This window comes from Miniopterus natalensis, chromosome 6 (assembly GCF_054644295.1).
Source record: "Miniopterus natalensis isolate mMinNat1 chromosome 6, mMinNat1.hap1, whole genome shotgun sequence".
NCBI classification, from domain to species: domain Eukaryota; kingdom Metazoa; phylum Chordata; class Mammalia; order Chiroptera; family Miniopteridae; genus Miniopterus; species Miniopterus natalensis.
Window position 1 is genome coordinate 67,515,863 of NC_142086.1, and position 19,398 is coordinate 67,535,260.

At 39.7% G+C, this 19,398-nt stretch overlaps 1 protein-coding gene across 1 annotated transcript in view; it reads left to right on the forward strand.

The window, feature by feature from the left end:
• Nucleotides 1-19,398, forward strand: part of WDR49 (WD repeat domain 49) — a 109,379-nt gene that overhangs the window by 83,572 nt on the left and 6,409 nt on the right. Inside the window, 3 exon segments of the mRNA XM_087817821.1 lie at nucleotides 1,063-1,244; nucleotides 7,917-8,026; nucleotides 10,079-10,225. Of these exon segments, the coding sequence (XP_087673947.1) occupies nucleotides 1,063-1,244; nucleotides 7,917-8,026; nucleotides 10,079-10,225 (439 nt within the window).

Consider the following 19,398-nt stretch of genomic DNA (forward strand, 5'->3'; position numbering starts at 1 on the left):
TCGCTTCTCTTGGAAAAGAACATATGTCATTCCCTGAGAGTAACTGTAAAATGGATTCTCCCTAATTCAGCAAGGTCGAGTTTCATTTGCTGTTGATCATCTTAGATGAGTCTTCATTCATTCGCTGACATTATCTTCCTGGCCCCTGTCGACATTTCACTTTGCCCACCCTTCTGACGAGGTTATGAGTTTGTAGGCCAGTCCGATATCCTGGGGATGCCTGATGTTACCCTTCTATCACACTGGCTGTGATCTCTGGTGCATGCCTGTTTATACAACGTGAACTGACAGAAGACAAGGAATCAGTTCTGCGTTTAAAATATAAAATAGATTGTCACTGGGGGCTTTTGCTATATGGATACATATTAAGAATTATAGCCAAGATGTGTTAAAACTATCATACAACACATTTATTTTTTGAGAAAAATGCTCAATAATTGGACTGGTGCTTGAGATATTTTTAGGAAATAAGATGGAAAGAAAGTACTTGTATCAAAAATTAACTCTGATGCCCGGCTGGGCATGGCTCAGTGGTTGAGCATTGACCTAAGATCTGGAACATAGTGGCTCGATTCCCGGTCGGGGCACATGCCTGGGTTGCGGGCTTGATTCCCAGTGTGGGGCATGCAGGAGGCAGTCAATCAATGACGACTCTCTCTTCATTGATGTTTCTATCTCTCTCTCTCCCTTTCCCTTCCTCCCCCTGAGGTCAATAAAGATATATTAAAAAAAAAAATTAACTCTGATGATTCTTCAACAAAAGTTTTGGTTTTCTTTTAGTAAATATACATTTTGCTATTCAGGATTTTAAAGTAAGAAAGTCAATTTTTTGTAGTTCATTATCATCTTTTCAGAGAATTTTTCTTATGACTCATTTTCTACCTTTATCCAAGTTACCTGTATAAGTCTTATCTCCCTCAAAAGACTGTATGTTTCTTGAGAACAGAAACCATGTCTTATTCTTTTATTGGGAGTGTCCCCAGCACTTTAATTAGTAGTGTAGCATATAAATGTTCAAAGAAAAAAATCATGAAAATAAAATAAATCCCTTTGTTTTTACAGGCCAAGCATTGGCAAATTGAAAACTGTTCTTCTCTTCCTAAGAAGGAAAATAATTTAATGGAAAGTGAGATTCAAGGAGAAAGCATTAGGGAAACTCCTTTACTTTCTAAGGAGGAATCATGTGTAGACCCAACAGAACATTCTCTACTTGATAAGAAAAACAAAGATGAGTCAACATATAAGTAAGTAATTTTAAGTGTTACCATGATGTCAACTGGAGCCTAGATGAGACCTAGGTAAGATTGGCCCAAATTTCCTTTCGTACTCTGTGCAAGATCCAATGACTACCTCAAGATTTCTCTAAGGTTTGTGTATGGCAGGGGGAGAATGAATGTCTTCAGGGTTATGTGTGTTTCTTATTCCTTGCCTCCATTGAATTCTTGATTTCCATTCAGTGTCTTCCAGTCCTTTGTTTCTGCTCCATCAACAACCTAATTGTGGAAATTAGCCCTTTTCGTCAAAAACAATACATGTGTGTATGTATACATGTATGTATTTGTCTCAGAATGTATGTCAGATTTTACTCCTGGTTTTGGTAGGGTTCACAGAAGGTTCTATGACGGAAGTTCAAAGAGGTAAACTTTGATTATTGTACATGACTCTCCTTTTAATCTTCTAGCCTTTCCTTCATGCTGTTCAGCCATTTCTTCACTTTAGTAGCATGGGATCCCTCTGCTTGATTCCATTCTTACAATCCCCCCTCTCTCTCAGGTTAGGCAGTTTTAGTTATTTCTTTTGTTTCTTATAGTATTGCTAACCCATGCTCTCTTAGTTTTACCTTTCATACTAAACAACTATTATTTTTTGAAATGATGATTTTATTCATTGTCTTTTCTTTGATACAAATGAATTTTTTTTACCATGTGCATATATTCTTTTAGGATTATAGAAAAATTGCACAGAAAGTAGTGTTTCTACATACCTCACCCTAGCCCACCCAGTGTCTTGCATTAATGTGGTACATTTGTTATAACTGATGAACCAATATTGATACTTTATTATTAACTAAAGTCTATAGTTTACATTAAGGGGGTACAGTTGTGGGTTCTTTGAGAACCCCCCTCAGGGACCTCAGCATCGCACATTTTCAAATCAATGCATCTTTGGCCATTGCCCTGTGGCTCTACCCCACTAGCTGGGTTACCTTTGGAAATACACATCACAGTGTTTTTCTGTTATAGACCTGTGCATTGGCAAGCCTTCCCTCTTGCACAACTCCTCTTGGTTTAACTTCTGCTTGACAGATAGGAAGCTCACTCACCCTCGTCACACCAACTGCTCCCTGGTTGTCCCTCTAAACCTACTTACCTGGGTTGCTCCAGCCACAGCATTTTGCCTGTAGACTTTTTCAGGCATGAATGAGCCACTGGTCTACTGTGTCCCTCTAATGATTTTTGCAGGGAGCAGTCATTCAACTCTTGGGCTGATCTATGTGAATGCAGGCTAGAACTGAAGGGGAAGCTTCCCTCCACTCTCATGGGAATGGCCTTAATGTGCACCAACTTCTCCTCTCCTCTCTTATGTTATTGAATCTTTGGTCTTTTTGTATCCTAGAATGGTGGTTGGCCTGGGTTTCACCAGGTTGGTTTTGGAGCTACCTCACTTAGGAACATGGGTACACTTTTTACCTCTTAATTGTTTTGCTTTCATACCTTTTGGACCTCTGCTGATAGGGAAATAGAAGGGAAAAAAGCACCTTGAAAACTTCCTCCTGCACTAAATTACACTTTGGTATTTGCTCTTCTATTTCCTTGAATTATGGCTTGCTGAAATGTCAAGTGGCATTTTACTTTCAAGCAGAATGATCTTTTCAGTTTAGAAATATAGCATGACCAGTCCTGTACAATAATAGCATGCTGCTATCCAACTCAATTTTATAGATCAGGAAATAAAGTTATCCCGGATAACACAGATAGCTCATTGTTTCTCTTCCTGTCACACCCCTAAAAGAATAAAGGCAAGTGTTATAGATTCCTGGCCAATATATTATTTTCCCCTTCCTTGTGACAAACGCAGTTGTTGTTTTTTAATTTTTTTAATATGTTTTTATTGATTTCAGAGAGAGGAAGGGAGAGGGAAAGAGATATATAGAAACATCAGTGATGAGAAAGGGTCATTGATCGGCTGCCTCCCACACGCCCCCTTCTGGGGATTGAGGCGCAACCTGGGCATGTGCCCTGACCGGGAATCGAACAGCGACCTCCTGGTTCATAGGTTCACGCTCAACCACTGAGCCATGCCGGCTGGGCAAGTAATTTTTTTTAGATCAGCCTTTCCTTAGAGTTAAAAATTAGCAATTTGAACTGTGTACTTCTTTCTTGAGTTCCATCTCATCTTATTACATTTTGTCTTGTTGCATGACTTTGTGTTATGAAAATTAGTGCTGATATGTAGTTTTTACATTTACAGATTTCTCTTAAAACTCAAGCTTTGTATTCTGCCAGATTAAGTAGGTGTATAGCTGAGTGATCTCATCTTGGTTGTAAGTTTCTGTAGGCACTGGGAGAAATTTCCAGCAGTAGGAAAACAAAGTTATCTCTATTGTACTCTATCTTGTCAAATGACAATACATAAAAAAAATCTGTGATCTTTACAATTTCTGCCTTTATCTAATCTGAATGACTAGATTGAAATAATTTTAAGACTTTGCAGTAATAAGATAGTACAGAATAATGTCATTTAAGAATTATTAAACAGATCTAAAGAAAATGGTTAAAAACCAATCCTCAAAATTGACTTGTCAGGTATATCCCTCACTTCTCTCAGGATGTCTGTGTGGAAAAACACATGCAATGTCATTGTCAGCTGTAAAATGTTCTTCATGGCCTCAGTCTAATACCGAAGAGATTATAGATTATTTCCTCCCTAAGAAATTATTATTCTGAAGAATGTGCTGTTTTCTTAATTGGATTAGTAAATCCAAGGAGAGAATCATGCCAGTTCTTCTCCATATACAAAAATATGAAAGAAATATGTAAAAAATCTTAAAGAGACAAAACGGGGGAAAGCACTTTCAGTATATGTGTATGCAGGCGGGGTATGTTTAGATGGAGGGGTGAAACAGTAAGAAAGCTGGAGAAGCAAAAAGCAAAAGCAAATAAAACATGGGAGAGACAGGAAAATAAAGAAAAAATTTAAAAATTTAAAACTGTGTTCTCATTTTAACTCCTAAGACTTTTTCCCCCCCAGGATAAAAATCTTGGCATAGATTATCTTTTCTGGTTTATACACAAATACCAGTTTCTCACAGTGCTTAAGGTATTTTATAGTATTATGTCTGAGAAGTAGGTAGATGGTAAAATGTCATCTTTCATTTCAGCCCTGGGGAGACGAAGATGAATACAGAGTTTAAGAGAATGAGGAAGTCCTAATGCTAAGCTAACAATTGATACGGAGAAATAGACTTTGCCCTTGCTCAGGTCTGCAAGAATCATAGTACCATTAGAAAATGAAAAGAAATTGAAGAAATAATTAAAGAATAAAATAGGCAGTAAAAACTACAGAGGACATGGACTTTTCTTTATTTATGGCAATATTTGGTTTCTGGACTCACAGAAAATTAATCTAGAAAAATACAGATAAAATAATTTAGAAAGTACAGCCTTAGAATATTTTTTAATTCAAAACTAATACATGTTCATTAGGGGAAAATTTGCAAGTACAAATCAGCAAGAAGAAGAAGATGAAAGAAATCACCTGTGGCAAAGCCATTGCTAACACTTAGGAATTTCACTCTTCCAGGCTTGTTCTGGGCAAAATTATGCAAATAAATAAATGTACAGTTTATTAAAATGGGGATTTAGTATACATAATTTATAACCTGTTTTATTGCTCAAAAATATACAGCAAACTTATTTCTGTATTTTTAGTATGAGTGTACACAGACATCAACATTCACTAATGACTCCCTAGGACTGTATCATGTGTTTTTTTAACCATTATCTTCTTTCCAAACATTTAGACTATTGGTGACTTTTAACTGGGAAAACATTTCTTTAAATACCTTCATGTGCAATTGTTAGAGTACTCAGCTGAATTCAACATTAGAATAAATTCTCTGAAGTGGAGTTGCTGAGTCAAAAGTTTTCATACTCACCCCAGGATATGTTTTTATTGATTTTAGAGACAGAAGAAGGGAGAGGGAGAGAGAAAAACATCGACTGGCTGCCTCCTGCCCCTACTGGGGATTGAACCTGCAACCTGGGCATGTGCCCTACTAGGGAATCGAACCCACCACCCTTCTGTGCACAGATGATGCTCTAACCACTTAGCAACACTGACCAGGGCACTGAGTCAAGAGTTTTAAAGGCCCTTGGATCATCTTGCTAAATTGCTGTCCCCACATGTGGGCTTTCTCTCCAGCATATATGAAATGGCTGCCTCTGGACCAACACTTGGTATTGTCATTGTCTTAAAACTGTGGTCATGATCTTCCGTTATTGTTTTAAATTGCATTTTTAAATTATTTGTAGAAGTAAACATTTTTTCACATGCTTATTAACCTTTAATAATTCAAGAGCGAAGTTGAGAGAAATACTAGAATTCTATGAAACTAACTCCTGTGGACCCTTAAGACAAGCATATCCCACAAACATCACACCCCATGGGGTGTGCTCACCAGCTCACAGATAGCCACCTCTGTTACTGAACCACCTCTTCATTAGAGAAGGGCTCTAATGTTAAGTCAACTTTGTCCGCCTGTAGTGGTCTCTTTCATTGCTCTTTATTCTTATTTTAGGACAGTGAAGAGCAAGTCTTTTCTACCTGCTTTTATCTACAAATTTTCCTTGGCTACCATTAAAAAAGTTGCTTATGGGGATAGGGTTAATTATTAGAAACTGGATTAAAAAAGAAGATAGGAAATGAAAAAGAAATCTCCATTAATTTCCCAGTAAGTTTATATAAGACAAAAGGCGCAATTAAAATTAATGGTTTTTAGACATGTGAAATAATTATAGTGTTCTAAATTCTATATTATTGTAATGAGGGAACTGATATTTAATATTATTTATGTTATTGATTACCTAATTATTCTGCCAGTAGATTTTATGTGAGAGATTAAACTGGAAAATATATAGACAACTATAAAAAAATACACAAAACATTAAAATCTCATTTTAAATCAAGTCTTATGTGACATAAAACACTTGGAGGATTGACAGTCTACTTTCACCAACAATCTGTGGACATAATTATCATTTGCACGTGTATGACAAATGAAAGGAAATGAAAGTCTTAGTAATTTTTGAAATTTAAGTCTTAAAAATACTTGTACAGCAAATTATTTTTTTAATAAATGCTGTATATTCTTATTTTTTGTCTGATCATTCTGGTAGTTCCTAGGAGTATCAGAACTGGCTGTAGGGACTATAGGAACTCTTTGCTTTGAGTAGAAAATATTGTCTTATTTTTTCTTAAAGTGATAGTAGCCAGTACTTACTGAGGTCTTACCATATTCCAGGCACCGTTCTAAGGTCTAAAAGCAGGAAAGAGCCCAGGGTGTTTGGGGAAAACTCAAGGTCTGGTGTTAACTAGTCCAAAAATAGACCTCACTACTTCAACTGTTCCTCAATTTATTTCAATAATACTTTTCTGGGGAAAAATTCTCAATCTAGTAACTACAAGGCCTAACAGCATCATATTCTATCCTTCTTGTATCCACCACCAGCTCCTCACTGTTGCAGATTCTCCTACCGTCTTAAAATGACTCTCTAATGACACCATCATTCTTGTCTTCAAAGCCCAGATAGTGGCTAAACAATATGCTCTTATTCATAGAAGACCCTGTTGTGAGGGAGGCCATTCCAGTGTGATCTGGGGGAAAACTGCCACCTGAACTCAGGCTTTGAATGGCAGAGATTTCCTAAAGGAAAAAAAATCTATAATTCCTAAAAGCATATGTGGATACCCCCCCCCCCAAATCAAGGAAGTTAGAATTCCCCTCCTCATCTTCCTTTAAGTGTGACTGTACTTAGAAACCTGCTTCCAGAGAGGAGTGTATAGAAAAGAAGGGGAAACATCACTTTTAAAAGCCAGTGCAGACGCTTGGCAAACACGGCCTTGGCCAGGCGATGACGTCAACACACACAGCAAGTGAGGTGGCTGGCGCGCTCCCTTGATAAGATTGGTGAGAACAGCGCTTCATCTCTTGTCGTCTTCCCAACGACCTACAACCCCCATCTAACCATAAGAAAAACATCAGGCAGGTCCAAATTGAGGAACATTCTACGAAAAATCTGACACAAGTGTTTGCCAAAACTTTTAAGGTCATGGAAAACAAGGAAAGTCTAAGAAGATGTTTGAAACCATTTCTTGTTTTCTGGCTGGAATTATATACAACTATATAATGATTTCACTCTCTATGTTTTATTGATAAAACTATTTTCCTTGGGTTCAAGCTAATCTAAAATTTTTTTATAGATCCATATGTGGATCCTCAAAAATGCTGAATTTTTCTGAATTTTGTATACCATAAATGAAGATACAGACCTGACATGGGATGAAAGAGTTTTTGACACATCGCACAGATTGTCCCGTGTAACTGGTACACAGGGCAAGCGTAGCGTGTGTTTCTGTAAGATTTTTCTCTGCATAGCTTTTTCTCTGACCTACCTGTTGTTATGAGGACAGAATCTTTGCTTTAACTAGCCTCTCTAGCTCTTACCATTTTATATTAGCACACGGCTAGCAGGCATTTTATTTAAAGATTTGACTTGTTTGGTGTAAACAAATGTCACTACTTGGGTCCACAGGATAGAGTTTTTGTTATTGTTGAAGGAAGACATGTATTTATAACTGGAAAGCGTTCATCCTTTGTGGTTAATTTTATTTCACTATGAATTATTTTCTTCCAGTGTCAGACCATCTGAAGTCATAAATTTAGATATAAAATATAAGGAAAGAAATATATATAAGAAAAAAATGCATAACCTTTACAATGGTGAAGTTAGACAAAAATCATTCGGTAAGTAATCACCACTGATTTATTTTTATAGTGTTATTATTTTACTGATTGATGTGAAAAAGACAAATAGCTCCTCTGTGTGCCAAGAACGTTGGCATTCCTTAATAAACTTGAAAGGAAGGCCCTGTGACCCCACTTAACAAAGGCGGAAAGTGAGGCTCAGAGACATTAAGTGACTTGTCCAAGGCTGCACAACGCACAAGTGGCGGAAATGTAAGATCTAAGCCAGAAACACATGTAAGCTGCCCACTGCAGTTCCCAAAAGAGAGCTGACACAATGTTAAATCTTTCCCCTAAATGCTTAGAGATGAAAATGAATAAAAACTAATTTTGTTCTAATCCATAGCTACACAGGATGATGCACTTAGGTTATTGACTGACTAGAAAAAGAATTATAAAAAGTAACTGAAACAAAAGAATCATTATTATATTGAAGTGTATTGTTTAACAGTATGGTGATTGCCAGAGGGAAGAGGGATGGGGGGAGGTAGAAGAGAGTAAAGAGGGGATAAATGGTGATGGAAGGAGACTTGACTTGGGGTGGTGAACACACAATACAATATACAGATGATGCATTGTAGAACTGTACACCTGAAACCTGTACAATTTTATTAACCAATGTCACCCCATAAATTCAAAAAAAAAAAAGTGCAGTGAGAATCATTCCCAAAGCTCCATCAGATAGTGAGACCATTTTATATACTATGAATCTTTTTTTCAACTTATGTCCAAGGGGAACCTGCACTTTTATAGAGCAGATATTTTAATTTTAGAACTTGGGTTGAAATTTTGCTGTCAAACGTTCATTATTTGTTAATATTCAATGCACATTTATAAACTGATCTACTCCATAGGAATTTTGTCAGGATTACAAGAGACATTACATGTAAAGAACAGTGCCTGACATATTATAGAAACTCAATGCAATTTTATTAGCAATGTTATTAATTAGTTATTAATAATAATAATTATTATTATACCTTGGAGCATGACCTTTGGAGTGAAACGTACTTGAGCTGAAGTCCAAGGTCCACTGCTTACCAGCTATGTAAATTCAGGCAGACTGTTAAATCATCTTGAGCCCCCTCTGTTTCCTGTCTGTCAGCAGGCACAATGATACTTTACAGGTTGTGAAGACTTCTTCGGTTTGACTTAACACATTGCTTCTCAGGCTTTGTTCCCAGGCCTAGCAGTATGGACATCACCTGGAACTTAGAAATGTAAATTTTGTGGTCCCACCCCCACCCTACCTAATGCGAAACAAGCCCTGCAGGCAATTCCGAAGCCTGGTCAAACTTGAGCACCACTGACACAGCACAGGACCTGTCCCATAGCAGGGGCTGAATCTGTATTAGTTTACTCTTCCTACATCCTGAGCCACCATGACAAAAGCACAAAAGCACAGTTGCCACCTTCGCAGAGCTAACAATCAAACATAAAGGCACATCCTGAATTCAGCTTTTGTAGGCTTCCAATCTATTATCCATTTATCCTATGAAGCAAAAAGAAAGTGTTTCCACTTTGCCCAAGACTGTGCTTTTTGGGGTGTGATTAAAAGAGCTTTCCTTTCTATCATCTCATTGTACGCACCATAGATACAATCACACCTCTCTGGTTTACATGTTAGCAAAATGAGAAAGTACCTGCAAATTCAAACCTTTAGAGACGTTGTTAAATTAAATGCTTAAAAAAACAGATTTCATGTCACAAAGGATACAATTTTCTTATAGATAAAAGAGGAGCTGGAGCTTTTCCCAAACCGCAAAATACTCATTTTCAGGGGAAAATAGTGAAAGAGTGCTAAATAAAAAATAAGCGAATGGGGAGCCTTGGGTTGCTTTTAGTCCCTTTGAGTGAAAGGGCCAGGGATTTACTGTGAACAGCTGTGTTTAGAGGGTTTGCCGATGACGGCAGCTGTACCAGCTGGGTGACAGGAAGGCTAAATTAAAAAAAAAAAAAGTTAACTTGGAAATGTGCTGGCTCCTTCTGAGGAATTAACAATACTGTCTGTACTTTTATTTCTACCTTGCCATAAAACCCGCTCCTGTGAAGGAGTATTTAGGTCGTTAAGCATCGGGGCCCTGAAAGAGCTACCTGAAGTGAATAAACCAGCCTTTCTTCTAGACCCTGAGAAACACTTCAGGGACAAGCCGGCGGAGGAGTGCCCCCAACTTCCAGAGCTCCCGTCGCTTTCTGAGAGTAAGTCCGCAGCTTCCACCAGCTCTCCCCAAACTCAACCAGTTAGAAAAAGACAGTAGAAAGGAAAGCAAGACATGTTTGCCTTCTGGGTTGCAGTGAAATGAAGTGTGGTTTGACTGTTAAGATTTATAGCTCAGCTGCTGATCTGTGCTCCCAGAAAGGCCGGCCAACACGCTGGGATACATACAAAGAATGTTTTTATTTTGTCCCTTTTCTCAAGTCAGAACGCCGTGGAGATGTGTTATGAGTTGCCACGGATGGGAAGCCTTCCCTCCAAATAATCTTAATTTTCAAAATTGATTCCGGAGAAAGAGACATCATAAGACTTCCTTAGAGTAGAGCCTCTGATGACTTGGTTTTGTTCTTTTCATGTAAAACACTACAAGTAAAGGCTACTTAAAATGTATTTTAGAGACTTCCTGCTGCAGAGCTAGGCTAATATGATGACAAGAAAGCTGAACTTAGGAAATACAAGTGAATGCTTGCGCAGGGTTTGGAAACAAGATGTGTAAAAGGATGCTTTGTTTTTCAGACTGTTATAGGCTTCGGAGTTTCTAAGAATCTGAAGAATAATTTCTGTACAAAAATGCTCCCCATACGGAGGGGCCCTGCGGGAGAGCAGACAGAGCAACCTGATTCTCAGCGAGGCGCTCAGAAAGCATATGGGCCCTGCAGGGAACTCATTTAAAATAATTAATGGAAGTGCAAGTTTTAGCTTGTAGTCATCAAAGGATCAGGACGCACGCGAACCATCTCCTGAGATCTGTGGTTTCTAAACTTTTCCAGTCCTCTGAGATGGGGGTTCGGGCCCCTCCTTGAGAAATCATAAGCCTGTAGGAGGGAGGTGTTTCCTTGTGTCCACACTTGAGGTTCAGGCCTCTGTCCTTGCTGCTCCCGGTGGAAAGGGACAGCAGCTGGCCATCTTCTTTTTTAATTCCACTTGTCAGGGAGGTACAGTTGTCATTCCTCATCACCAGGGTTTCCAGTCAAATTAGTATCACTTCCTTTGCCTTTCCTCAGAGTTCTCTTTCCCAAATTTATAATCATCTCTTCGCTCTCACGAGGGTCATCTATGGCTTCTGCTTGTTTCTTTTAAAGACATGATCCATAAACATCAGGGCTCGAAATAACCTTCTGTGCACCTAAAAGGGCTTTCGGCCTACTGGCCCACTGCTTTTCCCCAGCGTGATTCATCTTTGAGAATAAATACGGGGAGCGCTTACCTTGCTGTCCTGTCCCAGACAGGGGAGAACGTGGGGGACAGACAGCTGGAAAAGCCCCAGAGGGCTAGGCCAGGGTGGCCAGCAGCCGGGACACAGAGCAGGCCGGGAGGAGCCTGATGGAGCCGGGGCCAGGGCTGAGGCAGGAAGGCGTTCAGACGCCCCTGGCAGGCGGGTAGGGCGCCCGCAGTCGCCGGCCTGGGCCTGCCGAGGCCTGCTCCTGGGGGGCCTGTCCGCTGGCTCGGCCGCAGCTGAGCTCTCCCCATGCGCAGGGGGTGTGGGGAGGTGGGGGGTGGCTCATGGAAATACCTGAACTCCCGAAAAGACTCTAATACGTTTTCCAAGAGACAAGAGATTTATTTTCTCCAGGGTTTGTTCATTTGAAAACTCCCTGTAATTTGCACACAGTTTTGCAAAGACATTTTTTTCTCTTTAGCTTTTTAAATTTTCTCCAGCTTTTCTTTTCTTTCTTTTTTTCTTTTTTTTTTTTTGACCTTCTCTGCAAGTGAAAATAGTTCCTTTTTTTAATCTCACATTTAATTTCACAGACTTGAGGGAGAGACAGAGGCAAACTACTGAGGGCAACAGAGTGCATGACACAGGACACCACGGGTGAGGTTCTGCGGGAGCCCAAGGAAGGAGCCAGATTCCCCCGGGCTGGGCACAGGAGGAATTCCGAGCGGAGGACGCACCTGAGCTGGGACTCACAGTGCGCAGGGTGGGGAAGGAGAGAAGAAAGACAGTTTCGAGGGAATAATGTAAGAGAAGACACAGGGGTGAAGTCAGGCGGAAGCCCAAGTGACTGCAACTTGGCTGCAGTGGCTGACTTCAGACGGTGACTCGCTAACGAGTCTGACAAAGCACATTAGCACCGACGCCTGGAACATGTTGAGTGTGATGAACTGGTTGCTATTAGAAATCAAGGTCTGGAGGAAGGCAGAAGATTGTAATGTCCTCTGTGTGATAATATCGTAAAGGCTTCAACTAGCTGACTGAAATAACATTTGCTCGTTTATGTATTTAACCTTTCCTAAGGTAGATATTGAACGACTGCTCTGTGCCAGACCCTGTGCTGGATGCTTGAGACACAGAGCTAACATGTAGAGGCCTGGCCTTTAAGAATCTTGAAGACTTTTTGGAGAAATAGGCAGATGAAAAAACCAAATAATTATGCTTTGCACCAAGGGCTGTGACGGTAGAGATAGAGACCACATGGAGAGTCGTAGGTGGTTTTTCTAAGAAACCAGATTAGGCCTGAGTTGGATATTAAATGTTAAGTTGGTATTACTCAGGTAAGAATAAAGGGGGCTGATATTCCTGGCAAAGGAGTAGCGTATGCAGACATGGGTGGCGTGAGTGACGTGTGTGCCGAGGGAGCCGGCTGCACGCAGTTCCAGGCAGCTGGTCCTGGAAGGGGCATGGTGGGAATCAAGTCTAGACAGGTCGGTGGGGCCCCGATTGTGGAGCACTTAGTTTGCCGTGTGCTAAGGACCTTGCCATTTATTTGACCAGAAATGAGGAACCATTATAATGTTTTAATCAAATATTCTGAATTACACCGTTTTATGTCTTTTATTAATTCTTCGGTTTTTGTATCTCTTTCTATTAATCTTAGTGACTACTCTAGAGTTTACAGTATTCTTTCTTGTGCTCTTTACGGCTTGTGGTACCAGGTTTCCACCTGAGATTTTTTTTCAGTCTGAAGAATTTTCTGTAATTTTTCTTATAATGTGGAGCTGCTGATGAGTAATTTTCCCAGCTTCTAAGTGTCTTAAGTATGTATTTATTTTATTTTGACTTTGGAAAGATATCTTCACTGGGTTTAAAACTCTAGATAAGGAGGATTTTTTTTTCTTTCAGCTCCTGAAAGATAACAGCCCATTGTTTCCTTACTCCCATAGTCTTTTTGAAAATCCAGCTCTTAATATTATTGTTGCTTTTTTGAACTTATCTCTTTTCTGGCTGCTTTAAAGGCTTTTCTCTTTATCCTTGGTTTTCAGGAGTTTTATTATAATGGGTATAAATACATTTCTCTCTGTATTTATACTGCTTGGGATGATAGGCATTCTTGAATGTACCTTTTTTCAATTTTGGACAATTCTCAGCCCTTATCTTTTGAAATATTGTTTCTTTAAAATTCTCACTCTCCTGTCCTTCTAGGATTGCAATTACACACATGTGGGACTTCATTATAGCACAAATGTTCCCTATGTTTTTCCCTTTCTCTACTTTGCATTTTACTTCCTCTTTGGGCTTCATTTTGGATATTTTATACTGACTTGTCTTTGCATTCATGGATCCTGTCTTTTGCTGGTCTGCTTTTATACCTGTGTGATCAGTTCCCAATTTCAGATTATATATATGCATATACACATACATATATATGTATATATACACACATATATGTATGTATATTCAGTTCTATAAAGCCATTTGAATCCCTTTTATCTGTATAGATTCTAATTCTCTGTTGAAAGTACTCATGTTTTCCCCCAGCTTGCCCACATTTTCTCTGCGTTTTTTTTTTTTTTTTTTTAAAAAACGTGTTTATAATAGTAATTTTAAAGTCCCAGCCTGCTAACATCAATATTTACGTGATCCTTGTGTCTACTTCTAATGTCTATGTTCCCTCTTAGCTATTGGTCACATTTTCCTTCCTTTTTGTAAGGCCTGTAATTTTTGTACAACTTCTATTGTATGACAGAAATTATGTATAAAAGATCTATAGATACTGAAATTAATGCTGTTTTCTCCCAGAGATAATTTACTTTTTCCTCAGTTCCAGAGAGAGCGTGAGGAGCCAAGCACGTTAATCCAACTAGAAACTGACCTTGGTCAGTGCTGGGTTAGAGCTCTAGCTAGACTTAGACTACTCCTGATGTCAAGTATCTGCTTGCTTTAGACTCTTCTGTTAGTGGGATATTGTCTCCTAAGTACTGCAAGACTGTAGGAAACCTTGCTCTGCCTCTCCAGCCCAACCCTCCACCTCCCACACCACCCCAGCACTCAGGATGCGTCCTACAGGGAACACTGGCCACAGCTATGAAATTTCTCTCGATTCCAGCACATCACACCAACCCACAGTCATCAAAAGCTTTTCTAATTTTACTTTCCCTTAGAATAGTCTCTCTGTCTATGGTAAGCCTGTTTCTCAGAAATGCCCAGACATGATCAGTCCCCAGAGGGAAGAAAATATTTGGCAATCTTAGCTCATCTAAGAAGGGTTCTACCATCTCTAGAATTTTAATGTGATCATCTTTGCTTCCGCAGCCCTCTGATAGCTTTAAAAATTTATTTCTGTAATTTACCATGGGCTATTTTGGGTTTGTTGTTTTTCCTATCTGGTGCAACAAAAAGAATGGCCTGCCAGTACCTATTAAATCCTGTCCGGAAATAAAACTCCTGTCGAAATGTTTACAACAGGAAAGCAACATGACCAGATTTGCATTTTAGAAAGCTTTCCGGAAGCTGGTGGTGGATGCGGTCTGATGAGGCTCCATCGAAGGCGGCACATTGTAGTGGCCGGAACTTATTCACAACCAGCTACCTGCTTTTGAGCCCTCCTGTGCCTTCTCTTCCTTGCTCAGATCTCAATAAATTACATAAGCTGTTAAGTCCCAATTTCCTCATCTGCAAAAGGGGGATAATGACACTTGCTTCTTGGAGTTGAGTTAATTTTACCACAATGAACACCACTCACTAAGCTTTCATTAAATGCTATCTATTATAATTTTGAAGATTAGGAGGCCCCAGAAAAGATGTAACTAAGATGAGAAATGTTAAGAAAAAAGAATTTAAAGGATTATGTCCCCTGATGAGATGTGAAGACATATATGACTATCAGGTTTCTAGCTTGGATGATTATGCCAACAAAAGAGACTATTATTGAGAGAGAAAATACAGGAAAAGAAGGTAGTTTAGAGTTCGTTTTGAGAATATGTTGAGTTGGAAGTGCCCAGGGGACATCTACCAAAAAAAGTAACACTTTTCTAAGAAACTGACTAAAGTAGAAAGAAAAAAACAAAGAGTGGCAACTGAAGAGCAACTACAGTCAGGACGGGCTTGTTTCAGAATTGATTTTATGTTTAAGGTCACTTTTTTCTGATAATATATGGGCATTACAGAAAATTGGCTAGTAAGAAGCAAAGAGAACTTTAAAGAATATAGGAATAGCAGGTGCAAAGATCTGAGACAGAGAGACCAAGGAAGATGGCCACCCAGCAGGCAGAACTTGCTGGAAGTCAGCTTTTAAGGGCGCCAGGGGGGCCATGCACAGGGAGGTGCCGTATCTCAGAACTTGCTGCAAAACTATTCAGGGAGTTCAGGGGAGGCTGCGCTCAGGGAGGAGTCACACTGATGGTCCTCTGCTTGCTTCTTGGGGTGTTATGGAAAGCCATTCACTGGGTGGTGCCAGACAGGTGGCACTCTGCTACAAAGCCACCTGAGAGGGTGACAGCCAAAGCTGCTGGCTCTGGGGTCTGGAGAAGCCACATCTACATTCTAGGGGTCTGGAGGTGGAGGAGCTTGGAACTGGGGAAGTCATGCCGTAGGGGCCTAGCGCTGGAGAAACTGCTGCAGGAGTCTGGGTCCAGGAGCAACTACTTGGAAGAGAAATCCGTTTCTCCTTCAGTGTCTCTCTGGTGCCCTCTAGTGACAGAGCTCAACACCACACCAGCGGGCAAAAGAAATATTCAGAGGGCTCCGGTCCGTTATCACAGAGCCAGCAGTGAAGAGTGGCTCTGGAGTTCAGGGCCAATACATTGATATCACCATCTTACCTTGCTCTTCATGCTCTTTCCACTCTGGGTTCTTTACATGGTTTTTCTCACCTTTGAAATTACAATCATTATCCCTACTAAGTTATGAGGTGTAATGGTTACAGTCGTCTTTCGGGAGACTTTCCATTTATGGAGGGGATACAACATGGAACACTCAAAGCAATAAAGATATAAAGGCACCATTTTCAGCATAATCCTGGCTCCAAATCAAGACTCTACCACTTGCTCGCTACATGGCCTTGAGAGGTCAATTAAACTCTCAGTGCCTTAGTTTCTTCAACTAAAAATGGACATCATATTAGTTACCATTCTCATAATGTTGCTGTGACCTTTACATGGCATAACCCATGTGACAGCCTTAGTACAGGGCCGGACACCTAATAAGAGCTTGATGCATTTGCTTTAATGATAATATTTTATTATTATTCCCCTAAACAGCTCTATGATATAGGAATTTTTATTGTCCCTATTGTTCTATATAAAGAGTCTGTGGCACTCTGTGACATAGATATATGGAGCCTGTGGCATAGGTCTCAAGAGTTTAAATACCTTATCTAGTTTCACAGAGCTAGTAAAAGATGGACCCTAGATGCAAAGTGTCCATGTTAGTAATATTTCTAGGTGCAGCCTTTCTTGTTCAAATAGTTATAAATTATATTCCCTAGGCAGCCTACTCTTATGCTGATTTCTAAAACCAGCCATTTTACTATAATATTATCTATTTTTATCACTTTTATTTGAAATTGTTCGTCTCATTTTCAGCAGAATACTGCTGAATTTAAAAATTGTTATTACAAAAGAGAACTTCAAAAATTCTCAATTGCCAATATATTCCCCTCCACTCTCTCATTACAGAGTGTCCCTTAAGTCTTTGCACTGCATTTCGCACACATTCCTGCAATCTCCATAATTACAGTGTGCAGAGTTATTTGGCAATTGTATGATGAGAGGCTTTTTGCCAGACCTACTTTCAATGTTCTAAACTATCACTTTGGAACTCCGGACAGTTTTCAAACACTTCATAATCCCCAGGTGACTTTTTAGTTTTACCTACTGGGTCTTTAATGTCCTTTTGTATTCTCTTTCCTTCCCTTTCAAGTTGAAACATCTTTCACACTCTCTCTTTAGCTTCCAAGTTGTTCCCCGCAGACTCTCAAACAGCTTGAAACCCCTCTTTGATATGCCTGATTCAAAAACCTACTTAGAAGAGTCTCTGGGTCAGACTTCACCAATAAATTCACATCCTTTCAGAAAGGCTTTAAAACTCCCAGTGCAGAGAAAATGCTGCATTCCTGATACCTCAGGGGAACTGTTTAGGTGTTGTTCTGTCAAAGACAAAATAAATAGGGCAATCACACAGACTATTTCAATTAGGTGTTTGCAATGGAGAGAATATTCCTTAAAGAGAAACATCTCAGAGAAAAGGAAGGGGGCCTGAACTGTGATAGAGGCAGGTCAAGGCACCTATGAGTCTTGTTAGACTTGTGAGGAAGGGAGAGAGGGTCTTACCTGACCATACGAGAGAGCAGAGTGGTCCTTTGCTGTCATCTGTTTCCCAAACAAAAAGACATGGAGGAAGCTTATATTACTATTACTAAGTGAAAAAAGCTAATCTGGAAAGGAGCACACTGTATGATTTCAACTATCTGACATTTTGTAAAAGGCAAATCTGTGGAGACAGTAAACAATCAGTGGTTGCCAGGGGTCGGGGGAGACGAGATGACTACTAGAGAAATACAGGAAACTGTTTAGGACACTGAAAGTACTCTATATGATAATATAATAAGGCATATATATCATTATACTTGCATCCAAACCCCCAAAATATACAACCCTCAAGTAAACTATGCACTTAGGCTGATTATGATGTGTCAATGTAGAGTGATCGTTGGTAAAAAAAATACCATTCTGGTAAGTGATATTGATAATGGGGAAGGCTATTTATGTGTGGGAGCAGGGGATTTATAAGAAATCTCTGGACCCCCCTTTCATTTTTGTTGTCAACCTAAAACAGCCATTAAAAAAATAGTGTTTGGGTTTTTTTTAAGAAAAAAAAAGTCTCTACAGGTCCCAAATAATAATTTGAGTCAAATGAAGACTATTACAGCATCATGATTAATCCTCACCGTCCTGCGGCTTTGTTGCCTGGCTGCTACTAGGTGATGGCTGAACTGAGTGACAGCTTGACAGTATTGATCTGGAGTCTAGATTTAGAGCAGTGGACTAGCTCAGGCATCACCTGGAAACGACAGAAATGTAGCAGCACAGGACTCGAGGCAGATCTGTTGAATCACAGTCTGCATTTGATCAAGATTTCTAGGTGTGCGGGGTTTTTAAAATTTTTTACGCATATTAAAGTTTGAAGAGCACTTTCCTGGAGGACTTAGCCTAGGATGCAGGATGTAAATGAGGAAGGAGGTTTTCAGAATACTGCACAGCCACAGACTAACAACAGCTGGTCATTGCAGTGCTCTGCTCACGTAGCCGCCTAGCCCCTTCTTGCCAGGGTGCCTTTGTGAGGTTTGCCACTATTGTTCATCTGATTAGTGGCCAATCAGGGGGCAAGGGATGAATCAGATGACAGAAAATTTACTTTGCTTCATGAAAATTACTGAATCATTTCAGTGTAGTGAAAATCTTTTAATAGCTTCATGACCACCACATCTTTTATTTTCATTGCTTTAAAAACACCTTTTTGTTATCAGTATAACAAATCTTGTCAGGCAGTCAACCAACAAATGAAGTGATGGATGTATGACCGTCATACTTTCCCAGGCAGGAAATAGTGAATGTAAATGGTTACAAATAATGCTAGATGTTGAAGAGCTGGGGTTGTGGCAAGTGGATGGATATAGGATGTATGATACCAGAACCACCCTTCTATCACCATTAGGGAGCCGAGCCCTCGGCTCTCTGGAATGCAAGAATTCCAAAGTGTGAGGCACCCCTTTGCATGCCTGGAAGTATCTTCATTCACTTCTTCATTTATTCAACAAATATGCTTGTTGAAAACCTTTATGTACCAGACATGATGCTGGGAGTAGGGTATACGAGGCATAAAGGCAGACACATTCTTTGCTCTCATTGAATTTATCACCTGGAAGAGAGCAATTGATGATGGGTATGTAACTATAAGAAGAAGATAAGTTTGGATAGTGGTGATAAGATGGATGAA